This window comes from Perissodus microlepis, chromosome 8 (genome assembly GCF_051167445.1).
Source record: "Perissodus microlepis isolate ML-2025 ecotype Zambia chromosome 8, ASM5116744v1, whole genome shotgun sequence".
NCBI classification, from domain to species: Eukaryota; Metazoa; Chordata; class Actinopteri; order Cichliformes; family Cichlidae; genus Perissodus; species Perissodus microlepis.
The window spans coordinates 4,068,911-4,086,700 of record NC_140468.1 but is presented as its reverse complement, the minus strand read 5'-3'; the positions used below and the strand labels follow the sequence as shown (position 1 = coordinate 4,086,700).

General features: G+C 41.3%; 1 protein-coding gene across 2 annotated transcripts in view; it reads left to right on the top strand.

Moving 5' to 3' along the window:
- Window positions 1-226: 226 nt before the first annotated feature.
- LOC146381146 (SRC kinase signaling inhibitor 1-like) overlaps window positions 227-17,790 on the top strand; it is a 145,370-nt gene continuing 127,806 nt past the window's right edge. The window contains exon 1 of one of the 2 annotated variants that reach the window (XM_084937080.1): window positions 227-572. In XM_084937080.1, the coding sequence (XP_084793206.1) occupies window positions 551-572 (22 nt within the window). In that variant the 5' untranslated portion in view covers window positions 227-550. Of the gene's footprint in view, window positions 611-17,790 lie in introns of both variants that reach the window. The other variant, XM_084937081.1, reaches the window with a different exon arrangement.

Here is a 17,790-nt window from a genome sequence, read left to right as displayed (position 1 = left end):
TTTCCTTCACCCCCAATTTTCTGGATTCCTTTTCATCCTCCAATCGATCGCTTCCCCCTCCTCAGCTGCACAGGGAAAAGTGTCAAACGCACACAGTGATGCTGAATTACTGATGCTCCACACCACAGTATATTCCCACAGACACATGTGAGCGCACGATTCGGATCCTGTGCGTATAACGACGAGATCAAAGGCAGCGGGAACGGGGTGCAGTCCCTTTAAGAGAAGCAGGACGGGGAGGGCTGTGCATCCATAAAAGATGAGTTTATTCAGTGGCCATGCTAAGACATGGTTAGGAACGCCTCTGCACTCCGGCGTTCTCTCATATCCATCACAGGCGCTTCACACACTCACGCTGACACAGCTCCTGAAGAAGCCTAGACATGGACACGCTGAGAAGAAAGGGATAAAAACTGGACCTGAAGAAGAGAGGAAGCAGGAAGAAACAACAGCAGAAGAAGAGTGAAAGGGGAAGAAAGAAGAGGGAATAAAGAAGATAAAAGAGAAAGTGTGCAGTAGAGGAAAGTGAACAGGTGCATCAAGGCGGAGAATGGGCAATTCCTCCTTCCCAGGCATGTCCCCTCTCTCTCCGTCCATTCTGTAGTTGCAGGTATTTCTAACTTGAGTGCCTTTCTCTGACATGCTGGGGGATGCTGGGAAACTACCGCTCTCCCTCTTCTTCTCTTCAGTGTTTTGCTGTCTGTGTTGTTTCCGCACATGTATCTTTGCCCTGCATGTTTTATGGAAGAAGACTTTTTTGAAGCTTCTCCAAACTTATTATTTTTTATTCATTTTCGAAACAGCTTCTGATTGAGTAACCGCATCACGTTGGAATAACCAGTTTTGAGTGCTGCAGTCCATTTTGTATGTATCAAAAGTGCCTTTGAAATGCATTTCAGTGCAGATATTGAGAGGACTCTGTGTGTATTTGGGGGTGTGAATGTCTGCTGGTGTCGGTTGCGTCTGGCAGCAGTTCTTGTTTACTGCCTGAGCGGATGGGAGGCTGTGGATGTCCTGGCTCTCAGAGGCTGGCATCTGGACCGGAGTGAAAGAGTGCTATTGATGGATTTACTGAGGCTGCTGTTGCTGCTGATCAGAGAGGAGATGGAAACAGTGATACAAGCAGGAAGAGAGCTGGACATTAATGCAGTGGCTGAAAAATATAAAAGCGGTGGAGACAAAACACATCTAGTAAGCATATGTATCACCACTTTAATTCTTGGGTAGGTGGAGGAATGATTTAAGTGGATTTTTCGCATCTGCATTAAACTCACACAGGTAGCGCTTGGGTTTTTCTCAAAGTCCCTAAATAGAAGTCGGCGGTGAAGCCAAAAACTAATCTCTACTCTCCTTGTAGATTTTCAGCCATCTGGAGTTGGGAAAGCTCTGCAAATGCCTGAAAGTCCACATACACTGATCAGCCACATTAAACCCACTGACAGGTGAAAAGACTAACACAGCTAATCTCACTGTAAGGCAGTGTGCAGCTGGTGAACCTTAGTTGTTGGCCTTCGTATGGATGCTGCTGACAGTATATAAACATTGCTGCAGACCAACCCCACCCCATGGCAGCAGCACTCCCAGCTGGACAGTGCTCCCTGCCAAATCTCAAAAAATGGCTCAAGAACAGAATGAAAAGGTTAAGGGATTAACTCAGACTCCAGTTTCCCACTCACAGAATTTCTGATCCACAGGAAACCCGTAGAGGTCCTGTATCTCTACTCCAGCTCTTTAAAGCTAGCCTAGGATATAAAGTAGGTTGTTTTATTATTGTGGTTAACTGCTTAAAATCTGGCTTTCTCTCCATACTCTAATCATTGTGTTGTTCCTCGGTGAGATAACTGATATAGCTACTGTTATATAGTTACTGGGATTCCCAAATGCGGAAAATATAACACCGCTCTCTCAGCAGCATTGATGTTTCTAGTGAGAGATGATGGGAAAGAACGTGGACTATACCACCTGAGAAGGCAAGAATAATGATTTATCCTTACCTTAATTAACTATAACCCAGTGGTTCTCAGCTGAACTGCTAAAACTGTATCTATCAAAACAAGTGGGCAAAGGTGGTCCCGTAGAACATCTTCTAATCATGTCTGTAGTAAAATTATTTGTGACCACGTTTTCCATTTAGTCAGGCAGAAATCTATTTTTATTAAAAGTGAAAGGCACAAAATAAAAATAAAGACTTCATCAAGTGACCAAAACCAGCAGGGAATAGCTCCAGCAAGAAAATGGCGATGCAGTGCCTCTGCTTAACGCCATAAACACGCCCGGCGGTGTAGCGGTGCTGCTCAGCGATGTGTTCTAATCTTCCACTAACAATGGTGCAGTAAGGCACAGAAGACTAAGCTGCAGACAATATGTTTGTAGGATCAATTCAGTGTTGGGTTTGTTCTTTTGTTTTTGCTTTTTCTCTCTCTCTCTTCATGGGATTTGCTGGCAAGATGCAAAAACAAAGTCAACAACCCTTTAATGGTGTTCGCTCATCCAGATGAGAACATCACATTTCCTGTGAACGTCCAAAAAGAGAAGACAGTCTGACACTTTTTCATTTTCAGGTTTTTGTCCTTTTTAATGAGTTTCCAGTCAAATATAAGTACAGTTTGGACCTGATAGCAGTTTGAGCCCGTCTCAAAAAGCTTGGTGCTATGTTAGCTTTCATGCTAGTTGCTAGTAAGAACGCTAGCATAGCATTGAGGACAGTCACGGTAAATCTTCATCAGTTTGACTAACAACAAGTTTTTAATTTTTCTCTGTGTCTATGTATATGCGTGTACTCCTCCTACTCCTTTTATACTTACAGTATACTTCCTGTTTTATTTTGTTGTCCTTGAGTGTCATATTTAGTTTTGACCTCCTTTCTTTATTCCACTGAGCTCAGTTCAGCCCTTTTGAAAGACAAGAAAAATATTTATTGTTAACGTTAATGTTCATATGGCTTTTATTATATTTCCTTTATCCCACTGAAGTGCTTCTTGGATGGTCAAATTTCCCAAGTTGTAACGTTTTTCCACCAATTCTTTTAAACAAGAATGTAGAAATAACACGGATGCTACAAGGCTGGTTTATTTTTACTGGTCGGAATATTAAAACAATGCATTGATAATTGTATATAATTAAGGTTACTATTTACGAGGATTGCTGTTAATAGATTGCTTGTTTAAAGAATGAATCACTTTATTAATTACTCTAGTTTACTCTGCATCAGAGTGCTGGAAAATCTGGATTTCTGCAAAGTGTATTCATGCAGGTGTCTGAGAGGTTCTGTAAGGGCAGTGTAAATACCGCCACTGTGGTGCCAAGTGTTGTTAAATGACCTTCTTGGTTTTTCTAAGATGACCGGGATGATCTTTCAGAGAAGATACTTATCTCTGTGATTCAAATTTAATGATAATGCACGAGAGGCACAGACTGCTGCTGCTGCTGACTGCAGGCTGGCAGAGTGCAAAATGGAGGTCTTCACTATCTCTAATCGCTATTGATTTACATGATACCCTCTTCTCTTTGCTCCCACTCTGCACAAATCTGTGTCGGAGCAAGAAAAGACCCGAATCTCTTGAACGCGTTGGGAGATGCGGTTTGGAAAAACAGCCAGCTATCTTAAAATTCAGCGTTGGATATTGAGGCCTGTCACATCCCGCATGCCGTTTCACTCAGAAATCGCTGAGAGGATTAATTCTGAAGTGAGCGTTTTGAAACGCCAACGATACAGTCGCCCTTGAACATCTCAAACTTATCTCCTTTGTGCCGCATGACTGTGTGAGTCATGTCACCTCACTGACATGGCAGAGCCCTCCCCAGCTCCCCAGGAGGCTTTGACAGGGGCGGGGTTGCCGGGTGGCGGAGGTGGAGGGGAGCAGATCAAGCGTGCTGGAATCACAAGTGACTGGGGAGCAAAAGAAAAGGAGACGAGAGGCTGGAGGATCTGTCAGGGCGCTGAGGAGCGTCAGCCAAACAGCAGTTTTCCCACATCAGCCTGATCAAACTTGTTGACATCTGGAAGGAGATGGAAGACAGACAGAGAAGGAGAAGAAGAGATGAAGGGCAGAGGGAGGAAGCTGCAGAGCAGAGGGTGCCGACATCAGAGAGCTGATTGATGCAGAGCCACCAGGTGAGGGTGAGCTGACTGTAATATTGACTCAGGGAAGGTCTGTCCTCCCGAGAGCTGCCTCGCGCTCTGGCATTCAGAGACTCTGCTGCCTTTTCATCCTCGACGTTCAAGCGTTCGACTTCTTTTCATAAGTCAAAACAACATTTTTAAGAAATGTGTTTTCAGGCACTGAAACTGCAGCTTTATAATTGTGGAAAACCATCTGAAGAAATGTCTCCAGCTCACAGATGGCGAGCGGTAAAAAGTTAAATGTCTTTTCATCGTCTACAAACATCTCAGACATGAAGGTGCTTGACCTGCTTTCTCTTTCTTAATCCTTGGATTTACTTTTTCTCACACTCCAACTTTTACACTATTTTCCGAGTCGATCTTTAACATCCCCGTGAGCCCGGTTGGACTGAAATGGAAGGACAGATATTTGTTCACTTATTTACAATGAATTCTTTTTTAAAAAGTGCTGAAGTGAAAGATACTCCAGAGATTAAAGAGACCCTTTTAACCCTTGCTTTCGGTCTGGACCAAATTTGAGAAAATAAACCTAAATTTGACTGCTTTTCCTAAAGCGACCCACAAAAAGTTTAAACATGGTAACATTTTATGCTGTTGTACAAGTGCTACAAGTTTTTCAGGCTGTTCTGGGTCAGATTTGATTCTTATCCTTATCTTATCTGTTCAGAGGGATTTTAGAGCCACTGGTTTGGGTCAAATAAGCAATCGTAGTTTCTCAGAATTGTGACACGTCTGCGTGTATTTCTATGGGACTCTGATGACACCTTATTTCTCCAGGTTCCTGCAGCAAGATGGAGTTTGAAGGTTCCAAAAATTCTCAGAGTAAAACATGGTGCACATAAGAAACAGAGGTCATACAAAGGTCAAAGGGTGCCTCGAGAGTGTGGGAAACACTCATCCCTAGCCTACATGCACAGGGTGTGTTAGTTGATATTGAATATTGATTATATTTTTACATTGTCAGGGGCAGGGTCTGTGACCCAGCAGTTTTGAGTTGGTTTTGTATTTTTGTGTTCTTATATTGTGTTGAAAATCTGTTAATTTCTTGTGTTGCTGCTATTAGTTAGGATTTCGTTTCATTCTAGTTTTGTCTCCTGATTTATAAGTCTTTTCTTCTCCTCTTTGTTGTCATGTCTATGTCTCTCCATGTTTCCTGTTTTATTTTGAAAGTCTTGTCTTTCTATGTTCAAAGTCGTTTTTTCCCAGTGTAGGTTCTAGTTTTTGCTTACTCCCCCTGGATGATTCGCCTTGTTTTTGTATTCATGTTTTCCGTTTTCTTCCGTGTCTGCATTTGGGTACGTTCCATAAACTCCCCGGCGTGTCCCGCTGTGACTTGCATCCTACGTAAAACAGGACAAATGAAAGTTGTTAATTTTAAAAAATGCTCTTCGTAGTCTTCGGAATTAACGAAAGATTAATCATTAAGTTTTTAATGCCAGATATCTTGTTTACATATTCTGTAGTTTAGACTTTCTTGTAGACACATTTGGCTCAGACCAAAACAGCCCCAAACCAGACTGTGAAGGTGTAGAATATCACCAGTATGTAAGGATAAGATTCAGTTTTACTGATGAGTACTAAGAACATTAATACTGTGTATACTGACACCAGCCTCTGGAGTCAGAGTTTGTCTGACAGCTGGCTCACGCTGAGCAGTATCACAACAGCGACGTGAGCAGCCTGCCCATAAGGAAATATGAGATGCCAAGGATGGGAGGTAGTTGGATAGCAACTCCTGAAATTCCAGAATAAGACCAACAATAAATTGATTTTGTCAACTCATATGTGGAAATAAATAAAAATATATCACACAGTTTATCTGCGTGGCCCGCCCAAGTAACGGCGCTCCAAATCTACCTCAAAGCAACTCAACCCCATAATGCAGACACTACATAGTGGCTTAATGATGATGTGCTGTAGGGGCCGGTGTACTGACAAAACACCCTGCCTATCAAGCTGCCCTACTTGTTGTTACTGCTCAAAAACGTAAAACGGCCATGTTTTCAGTGTTAATAGTACACGCCTATTATTTGATCCTACCCCGATCTCGTGCGTGTGAAAAAAGATTAGTATTATATGTTTTGCTTCTTTATTACAGTTGATACTTGTTTCTTCTCAAGCCAACATGAGTTTTGTTGTTTGTGCAAAAATACTCCAATTTGGATTCTCAGTTGAAGTCATATTTCAGGTCTTGATTTAGTGCTTCTAAACTTCTGTAACCTGGCATACAGCGTAAACCTTGCCAATTAATTTGAGTCCTCCTGCAGTTAGTGGACTCATCCTACCTAAATAAATCCAAGCAGGAAGCATGTTTTGATAGTGTGATTAGGCCATTAAAACGTCCTACCTATAGATATGTACGATGGAGGCATAAACCACGTAAGCTAGTATATTCTGATAAGGTAGCACAGATTGATAGAAATGACTATAAATTTAGGCAACGGTAGAATGTTTTGACAAAGTAGGACCTTTTGTCAGAACACCGGCTTTACTATCATACTTTTTGCTCATTTTCCTGTTCAGACACAAAAATGTGACCAGTGTCTTTAGACTGAAGCGTCTTTTAGTTTTCTGTAGTGAATGCCATCTAACTGTGGTCCACTTACACTTTGGCAGCTGCTCTGCTTCCATCACCACATACACACAGCACTCATTTAAACAGCAAACACAAATGAAAGTGAGCTGAAAGTGGCTTCTACGCTAAATATTTTCAGCATGTAGATGTTACCGACTCTTATCTGCATTGTGAAGGTGGGACACAGCTTGTATCCTAAAGTGTCTTTGTGAAGTATGAATCTTCCTGTTGTTTGAAGAGAGACTCTCCCCTTTGAAAACTGCCTTTTGAATGGAGTTCAGGACGCGAGCAGCACCTGTGGAGCTGGCAGGGAGTCTGTTTCCTGTTCAAGGACACTTTGTCGAAGTGAGCCACACTAAGTCTGCTCTCTTCAGTCCTGCAGAAATGCTGCCATTCATTCACTCGTTAATATAAAATGGATATTGATGGAAGTTCTTTTTATTGGTTGACTGTGTTATCACTGTAGAGCCCGCATTTAAGAGCTGCAGGGCTGAAATGGAGCAAGACTCTTAGCCAGTAAATGTGCATAATTAAACAATCTCGGCCTTCCCTTTGAGAGGAAGCAGTGAAACATTTATGACACAACACATCAGAGTGTTATTAACAATAAATCTCAGTTAATTTGGCTCTGTAAAGCTGACCGAGGATCTCAGCAGCCTGTCTGATTTATTCACAGAGGAGTTGAATGAGGCTTAGAAAGCCCATCAAAGCCTCACCTGAGTGGCTCAAGGTGTTCGAGACAGGATGACCTTATTTGCTTGGCAGCTGAATTCTTGAGTCTTGCCGATGTTGATGCCTGAATAAGCCGCACAATGGCAGGCCTCCGCAGTACTCCACCTTTAGATCAGCGCAACAAAAAGAAAGGATGACCTATCTCCTGGTGCTGTGATCTAAATTATAGCACAATTTAGATCATAAAGGCAGACCAGTGTTCAATGAAACTTAAACTGCACACACAGTCTGAACAGCAGTTTGTGGCAGTGATGGTTGATGTGACCTTTTCCTGTTTTATAATGCATACATTTAGTCTTTTCTGGTACCTGGTAGCACATGCTACTTGTTACCTGCCAAATTATTGTCATGGTGAGATTTGATGCTTCTATACAAACAGGAAAAACAAAGGTGACTATAAGAGCTCTGTGTGCCGCTCCAAAAAATTAAAAAAAAAATGAGGTCCAAGACCTCGAAGTTGTCACTGTCAGATATCCAGCCTATTATTGTGTGTTGGGATGAGATTAGATGAGACTGTACAAGCTGGAAAAATATGCAACCAAATAGTGCTCTGGCCTCCAAACTGTGTGGGGAAAAAACAACCCAAAACCAAAAGAGCAAAAAGGAACCGCTGCAGAATGAAACTAGCATGCGACAGGTATGCTACAGCTATTTGCAGTCATTTGGAGAGATGAGTTAAAAGTAGGGTTTGGTGGTCTGTGTTGAACAAAAAGTGACGCACTAGAAAGTTCCTGTTTGTCAGGAACAGGTGCCCGAATGTGATGACATGAGCCTCCACTGCATCACCCATGATGGAGAGGACTAATGTTGGAAAGTGGACATCACATCAAAAACCAGACTGGCTTGCTTTAAAAAAAGAAAGAAGAAAAAGACCTCCTTCTTATTGATATTGCATTTTCTGTGTATCCTTCTAGTTGCAGGTTTCCTGTCTATTACACGGTCAGACATTTACTTATATACTTACAACTACTTGCAGTTTTTACATTGTGTCTTAAAGGCCTTAATGTGACAAATCAGTTCAATTAAAAAAGGTCACGTTGTTTAAATGTGACCTTTTAGAGGCAGGCCTTTTAGAGGGAAACCAAATGCTCACAAAACAAACCTCCAAATTGCAAATTAACAAAGAGATTTTATCCTCAGGTCTTGATTTGTGAAACACTGGTTTTGATCTTCCTCATGCTCTGAAGTTTGTTGAACTTGTTGGCTAAAGGTAGCAGTGACAGACAGATGGTTCATCCAATTACCTGCCAAGTATTTAATTGCCAATGATGACTCCTCAGATGACTCTTTATAAATAAACCATCTGTCCAATCAGGTTAGTCATGATCAGGAGAGTCACCACATTAGACTGGGTTTCTTTGCAGGGTGTTTCTGTTTTTGAGTCCCACCACACTGTTTCTAGGACACTCTTAGAGCATCAATCCATCCACTTTAAAATTTTACCGACTTGACCTGCTTTAGGGCCCGGGGTGCATGTGACTTTCATCTTGCAAGCTCGCCTAAGACTGCTGCATTAGGCCATGCATGGCCGAGAAGAGATGGAGGATCATTCTTACAGGAGACGGTTGTTATTGGATGCTGATGATCTGTCCTGTATATGAAGATAAATACAACTGGCTAAAAAAGAGGCATTTGGCGAAAAAAACTCTCAGAATGACAAATAGGAAAGGCAGACAAAAAGCAAAGCAACCTTTTTATGTTTTTGCTGGCGACCGTGTCATCAGTATTTATGCCATCCGGCCTCCAGTTGCTATGTGGAAGACAAATGGTCAGAATAAAGCAGAGAATTGTCTCTTGGGAAGGAGATTCTGGTTGCTTTTGTTATAAATCAGCTTAATTGCAAACTACTGTGTCAGATTTTTCTCGGTAGCAGCCTGTTCCCATTTTCTCTTCCAATTGGCAGTTTCTGGACATAAAGTGCTGATAATGACCTCAGGCCTGCTAATGTGTGCACTCTGGTACGGTATTTTCACATTTAAACTCAGTGAAAGGTTAGACAGTCGACCGTTTATCACAGTTTTCACAATAATTATACGTTATTGTGCAAGGCTGGACTTTTTAAATGCACATGCTTGTAGACGTGCTTGATTACCATCATTACTCAGTAGATCCCTGCAGTATGTATCAGCCTGAGTGGCATTACTAATGTGGCAGATGTTTGGTGGTGGACATGCAGCTCTTTAATGATTCTGCATGTTATGTGTTTATTTGAAAATGTGTTGTGTACCACATTAAAGAGGCGTTTTTGTCCACCGGAGCCTAAAATATGATTTCTTTTCATTTTCCTGCTTTATTGGGCACAAGGGGAATGCTAACAGAGCAAGAAATGGCTGAATTCTTAGGGAAAATTAAGATGTGAAATATAAACCACACCAACAACAGCAGTCATTTAGCACACAGTCAACTTGTTGTACGATTACATTAGAACTCGCAACACACGCTGACAAATGAGAATGTCAACAGTGTGGGAGGTTACCTTTGAAATTACAGAGCCATGCAGCTGCAACAGAGTCCTAATATCTATGACAACAAAGCCCACGAGGACCTCAGAGACCACTCAGTAGGAGTGGGCAAAATTGTAAACCAATTTACACATAGAAGTTTCCAGCAATGACTTAAAAATTTGGTTTAAAGTACTTACTTAATAAGGCTGAAATTTTGGAGCTCATAACTGACAATATCCTGTTACTTTTAAATCTAAATTATATTACAATATCTAGGATGCACCTACCTCATGTTTGTTCTGGATATTGCTCTCAAAAAGATGAAACAGGAATGTAACAATGTGTCAAACTCCTGAATCCAGTTATGTGTTTACCAGTGTTGGGCAAGTTACTTTGAAAAAGTAATTAATTGTAGTTACTAGTTACTAGTCACGTCTACTTAAAGCAAAACCTTTATCGCAAAGGTCGTTTACTTAACTGCAAATTTTGCAAAGCTTTTTTGTTGTTGCAACATAATTTTGTGTTGATTGCTAGCAGACAGCCTCTACCAGCACATCCCGCCTTTTGCAAATTCAATCGATGTTAACTGGGCAACTTGATCCCCACCGACCGGCCTGCAGTTGTGTTACCCATTGTGGTGGTCTTCAGCTGCATTGTCCTATGGTCCAACTGGTTTCAGCCATGGTTTTGCACTGTACCTGTCATGGGTCATTTGACCCAGCGTTTTGAATTTTGATATATTTTGATGTTTACGGTTTATGTTTAAGTTCATTAGCTTATCTAATTTCAATTTTGCCTATGTTGCCCTGTTATAGTTCATTGTTTATTAGATTCCCCTTGTGTCTTCACCCCTGTGTTCAAGTCTCCCTCGCCTCTCATGTGTTTAATGTCTGCGTGTCTTATGTTGCCAAGTTCGTGTTGTCATGTCTGCGCCCCGTTATGTTTCCTGTTTTATTTTAGAGGTCTGGTGTTCCATGTTCATTGTGTTTAGTTTCACTTCCAATGTAACGTCGTTATGTTCATTCTAATCAGCTGCTTCCCCGTGTGTTTCCACTTCCCCTGATCACCTTCTGTGTGCATTTAGTCTGTGTGTTTTCATTCATTCCTTGTCAGGTTGTCAGTTGAGTTTTCGTCATCTTTCCATGTTCAGGGTTTTATTCTTTGTCTCTTGTGTTTAGAATTTAGTTTTGCCTCAGTGTGCTTCTTTGGGTCCTCTTCCTCCCTCCACACGGTCTGCCAGTGCAAACCGTGACAGTACCTGTTCATGCATCTTAACTTAAGCAAAACTGCCATGACTTTGCAGGGGTGGATCAGGCTGTAGAGTCATCTGCTAAGACGTTTGGTGGGTTGCTCCTTGGCTGCTTAAATCCACACTAAAGTTTCCTTTGCAACCCTGAGGTGCTCCTGATGCGTTCATTGGAGCATGAATGTAAGAAAGCACTTAGACATAGAAAGAAAAGTGCTTGTATGAGTGGGTGAAACGAGACATACTGTATGAAGTGCTTTGAGTGCTCCAGTACAAAAGCACTATATAAGAACCAGTCCATTTACTACAGGTAAAACTGCACACTTTAGCTCGCCAGGCTGAATGACCTTTGCACAAAAGCTGCACTGTACCAAAACAAGTGTTAGGACAAACAGGATAAATGCTTCTTCGGCCAATGATTCATTGCTAATGGGTGTTAGAGGAGCTGAATTTCATTTCCATTCCATTGTTTCTGGTTCCCATGTTGCCGTCTCTTCCCCTTTACACGTGTGTTGCCTGAGGGCTGCATACGGGTAACTTCTGTGCTCCTCCTGTAGGCTGCACAATCGCTGACCTCCTTTCCTCCTGTGGTTACATTTTCAGCTCAAATATCACTGAACATAAACCTCTCACCCTGCTGTGTGCTGACGATGTTTGTTTAAATGATCATCACTGTCGCTGATGTTCTTCCTGGTGGTTGCTAACCAGTCACTGTTTGGGTTTTCGCTCCTTCCTGCCTGTCAAAGATCGTCTTTCTCTCAGGCCTCGTACTCATGCTTTACAAAGCTGCTCCAAATCTATTAGAACCATTTCCACGTCCTGATTAGCTCTTACTGTGACTTGCAAATTGACTTTGGCATATAAAATTGGTGAAATGCCTCTTTAACTCCCACCAGGGACTTGTTAAATGTTAACAGCTTGCAGATCTTTTCTCACAGCACACTTTTCTTGCCATTGTCCCTTTCCGTGGTCTTCATATTGTGTATGCTGGAACACTGGAGAGCTCGTAAATGTTATTAGCTATACCTGTAGCTGTAGAAGGTCAAAATGTCTGCCGTGAAAAGGGTCTATTAACTTTTTAACTTCTTTAATATACATGATTATTATATTAAAGTTCACAGTAAGGCTCTCTCTTGTTTTAAATCTCAGTTGTTGTTCGAGACAGAATCCACTGTTACACTTTAAAGGCTCCTTTGAAGCAGGCCCAGAGTTCCCAGCTGTGTATATTTAGTTGATGTTTGATTCCTAGCTCATCAGACACGTCGGCCAATCAGCTCGTCTCTGCAGCTTTCTCGTCTCCCTCAGCAGTCGGGGTAAATTTGAGAGCAGCATATGTTTTTACACAGGTGCTCTTGCATTCTTCCGCACCGTCTCTGGAGACGTAGCTCAAACGGTCTTTGTTGTAGCTTTGAAATGCTATAGGAGAGGCGTTTAAAACCATCATGGAGAAATGTGTATTCGAGGAGGTTATTTCAAGGTCTTCCTGCTGCTGCTGTCACATACTCTCCGGGTGCAGTAGGAAATTCATAGACTAATTTGACAGCGCTCCCTGAGAGACTGACTCAGATATTCATCTCCAGATTTTTACAGCTGTAATGTTTTGTCCTTGATAAGGACTGCTATTTCCGTGGTATCTCAGGTAGAGAACAGCCTATCAGATGGCATTGCTGTCTCACGTCAGGTCACAAAAAGCACAAAGGAATCTGCTTCCAGGAGACGCACACTGTCACAGGTAGTGAGTATGCTGTAGGAAATGCCTCAATGTGTTTCTCTGTCTGTGTGACATTGATTTGGACTACAAGCATAACACCGCATGTTGTTTCATATATTCACAATTAATTGGGCGCGCTCAGCGTGTAGCCAGACCCACTCTGACACCATAAAACATATCGCGTGCTGTTTCTTTAAAGGACAGGATTATATAGTGAATTTTGTAACCTGAATTGCACAGAAATTGATTTTAGAGATGAGAGCGAGTCTTGGTGTGTGACAGTTTTTTTTTTTTTTTTTACTCAAAGTGAATCTGAAAAACAAAAAGCAGCTTTTACACGTCTGCTGCAGACATCTGCGAGAAAAATAATGAGTGCAAACAGAACATAATGTTAAAGAACAACATATTGAGCTCCAACACAATGACTCCCTGTTCCAAGCATAGACTGCAGTTAAAAGATGGAAATAGGTGCCCTGACCCTCCCTTCTCTCACCAGCAGAGGGCAGATCCTCTGGTTGATAAAGGAAGTTTGACTGCCGAGAAGTACACAAGAAACCACCGCTCATTTGGTTTGTGACCTCAGTAAAGCTGATGAGCTATTCATATCTTATTGTATATAATGTGATATTAGTTATTTAAATTACGATGTTATTCTACGCTTCACATAGGATAAGTCATTAAAGGAATGAGTTTGGTCTTGGTTTCAGTGGCATCCACTCTGACCAAAAAACTCCATGTTAAAACATTTTTATTTTATTTGAAAGTTTAATACATTTCTAATGGACAGCAGGGGGCGTCTCCTCCATTTTCAGTAAGATATCTAGTTGTGAAGAAGTCACTGTCAAAACTTCTCTCAGTTTCCTTGATTCATGACCTCAGTAAACACTTAACAGAGACTGTAAAATCATCAGTAACAGCTTCAGGTCTGATTGAACATAAAACAATTTCTAAATTATGATTTTTATTAGTGCAGCCCGATGTTTACAAACAAGTGGTTTATGTCATGGTGGCTACTTCCATCTTTTATATACAGTTTATAGTTTCAAGTTTTCTGCAGCTCTCAATCCAAGAAATGTCGGCTTTTTGAAACATGACATAACAATTACAGCTACAACTACAGCTGGCTTATTTGTGCATATTAACCTATATGTTTAAAGGTATAACATGGCGCTTTTGTTAGTTTGTGTTTGTAGAGAAAACAAAGCAGAAAATTATAGTATGGAGTAAAAAAGCACAAATAAAGACTACACACTGCTGTACAACTCTGCAGAAAGGTGATGCACTGCTATTTGTCTGCTATGCATTGTTGTTGTGGAGTAAAACTAACGAACAACCAGCAGACACTGACACTTAATTAGAGAATTTCCTGATGACTAATGCAGTAGTTGGACAATTCTTCTGTTCTACTGACTCTTAAAGAGGTCGAAATCGAGAACAATCAAATGGGCAGTTTCAGCTTTGCTCATACAAATATTTGTATGTATTTAAAAGCCATCTGAGACTTTAAGCCACATTCATCAGTAATCAAAATGTGTTTAAAATGCAGCTGAAGTCTGAGGCTCTTTGCTTAACATCACAGCTGTAGCTAACATTTCAGTGCCAGTCTTTGCAGCACAGAAATGGATTGTGTTCATTTACGAATCCATTTCCATTCTTACATTACATGCTGGCATGTTTGCACAAGTGAGGAAATGAAATGGACTTTGAACCTGGCAGGTAACTAAAGACCTCAAACTCTACATTGATGATCTCAGGTCACCGTATCTCGGTCTGTGAAGAAAGAAGAGTAAAGAAAATCTTAACAGATTAACTTTAAAGAAATACTTTATCTTCTGAGATATTTCCAGTCTGTGTAAACAGCCTGCTTAGATGCCGCCATCTGCTTGCACACGTCATGCGGTTGTATGTGGAATTGTTGTGAGCAGTTTGTGTTTCTACATGTGCTATACGACAGCTCAGATCTCCCTCTGCTCTTTGGTATCTCTTAAGCTGGCGTGACAGCTCCGACACGTGTCCTCCGAAAGCAAACGCTGCAAATACCGCTCGGCAGCGTTGATGACTAAATTACAGTGAGCAACAGTTAACGAGCTGCTCATTAGCTGATTACATAGAGTAGCCCTCCTTAAACCCTGATCAGACTGCGAAATGAAAAGCTTCTGTCCTCTGGAATAATGGATTTCTGAAATGAGGAGAGGAGACTTAGAGAAGGACAGAGGGAGGAGGAGGTGATATCATTAGAAAAAGGCTGTGAGGTATAAAAAAGTTTAGAAGACAGACTTGGAAAACTTTGTCATAAGAGTTAATACCGACAAAAAGAATCTCTAATGCATTTAAATCTTTTAAAATGATATCTGCTTGTTAAATGAAGACATATCGACTCTGTTTCTGGATCCAAGTGTGCTGAAAGAGGCTCGTTTGTTTAAAAAATGCTAAATGTTGCAGTGCTTTGTCTCTCTTTATAAAAAAAAAAGCTAACACTAATCAAACATGTTTTTAAGCTAAGTTTGTGAAAACTGATGAAGGTCCGGGCACCGAATATTTAAACTCCTTGAAGAAGAATCACTTTTTGTCCAACTAAGAGGTAAGATTAGGATCGGGTCATGTTGACTAACTTTGTCCTGACCAACTTTCTCTTACCTGCATTTGAGCTCATTTTCAGTGGTTTTTTTTCTCGCCACATGATGGAATTTCTTCTTGCCAATCACTTTTATTGAGAGCTATGTTACCCTCTTCCTAAATCTTTACTGTGCTGGTGTGTTTATATTATCCCAAACATAGCTGTAGCTAGCCACCGGGTAAAGATGACCGTACAGTGCCCCAAAAACTTAAAGGAACACTTTGAAAACACATCAGATCTCAAGGGAAAAAGACGTTGGATACGTTGTTGGATACTGATATGGACTGGGTAATGGGTTAGGAGTGAAAAAAATGACACATCGTTTGATGGAAATTAAGATGAAAACCGACAGAGGTTTGAATTCACAGATACTTAGAAAATCAATGTGAAAAATAAAAGATTTGGCAGACTTGTTCATTTTGTCGAAATATCATCGCAGGTATTCGGGAGTTCACGTGGCCCTACATGCTTGTATCCATCCCTGACAATGCTCCTAATGAGATGATGGATGTTGTGCTGGAGGATCTCCTGTCAGATATTGATCAGGGTATCGCTGAGCTCCAGGACAGTCAGAAGTGAAACCTAGAGGTGTCGGTTGAACCGAAACATAATGTCTCATGGCTGTTCTGGAACCCACTGCATCAGTGTAGGGTCTGACAGCGGCCCAAGGATTTCATCCTGATACCTGATGGCAGTCGGGTGCTGTTGGCCAGCCTGTAGAGATCTGTGTCCCTCCGTGGACCATCGACGATGGTCCAAGTCTTCCTCACAGCCTTTCTAAACCTGCTCTCATCTGTGAAAAACACAGTTCTGCCAATTGTGTTATTCTGTGGAAAATGGCAGTCAGGCTCCACGGTGCCAGACAATAAGCACAGTGAACACTAAAAGAGGTCGAGCCCTCAGGTTTGGCAAGAGACATTCACACCAGTGTCCTGCTAGAGGTCATTTTGCAGCTCTGGCAGTGCACAAAGGAGCAGATATCAGATCTGATGGGTTAAGGACCTTCTACAGCTCTCCTGGAGTAACTGCCTCTCTCCTGGAATTTCCTCAGTGCTCTTGTCTTCCTTCGTTGCTTACATACAGAGTTAGTTACAAGTTATCATCTTTAGTTAGGAACTAGCAGCTTTTTCATGGATAAATGGATGTTAAGCACAGAGAACATCCACACTGATAACTTTATTGGAGCTGAAAGGATTTGAACTGTTCTGTGTTTGTTTGCTTTTAGGAACCAAAGGAGCATTTGAACCTGGCAAATGACACATTTAAGTTTATGCATTGTTTTGCATTTACAAGTAGAACGAGAGCTTTCATTCCAGGCTGTAATATTTCATATTCTATAGATGTACTTAACATGGTGCACTGTCTGTGAAAAAAAGGTGACGCTGTCATTCCCAGTGTGGCTCCAGCCTGTGGTTGAAAGCAGCGTTTTAACAGGGAAGTGTCAGTGCCACCCCAGCCTACCCTTCAGCCATGATCTTGGCTGAGAGTCTTACCCAGTTTTCTTTTTACTGCTGGTCAGAAACAACTAGTAGTTTGACTGTTACATAAAGTGAAAAAGAGATTTTTCAGTAGAAAAATAATAAAGAATGAGGCCGAACGCCTGATAAGAAAACTAATCAGTACTTCCAGCTTTGAGAAAAGAAAATCTGTTGAAATAAATCACACAGATTAGCAACTGCAGGCAATTCTTTTCCTATCAGAATCCACCTTTAATCATTTGGGGACTTGTGCTGCAGGTTAATTTATGGTACAGCCAAGTCCCGAAACCTCTTAGCATTTAGTCTTTTAAATTCTTTTAATGAAAACATCAAACAGAGATTAAAACCACTGATGGGTGAATGTCATCACTCCTGCCGTTACAATACAATGTTCTGTTGGGAAATTTTTTGGTCCTGGTGTTTATGTGGATTTCTGTTGTGAGCACAAATCTTTTGCTCGTTATTCTCAGTGTCAATATTTGCAGCCAGATTTACATTTGAGGTTATGATGCTGTACTGCAGGATGAAGCAGACAGAAGCGCCTCAGTTTACTGCTGTGGCTTCACGGTGCTTCGCTGCTTTTCTGGGGCTCTTATTTCACAGCTGCCTGAGACCGTAAGCACTTCCCAGGTTTTATTAGATGCTGCTGCTTAAGGTAATAAACAAAGTTTGTTTTGGCTCAGTTAACCATAGCTTCATGTTCGTCCACAGACACTAACTTTCAGGTTTCGTCTGATGGATGGCTCTGTCTTATGTTTCAAACTATTTTTGGAAGTACACATTCACGTTCTAAATGAACATGAAATGGCATCATTTATTTTGTGCTTTGTAAAGGTTTACCGGAGTTTCTCACTTTTCCACTGC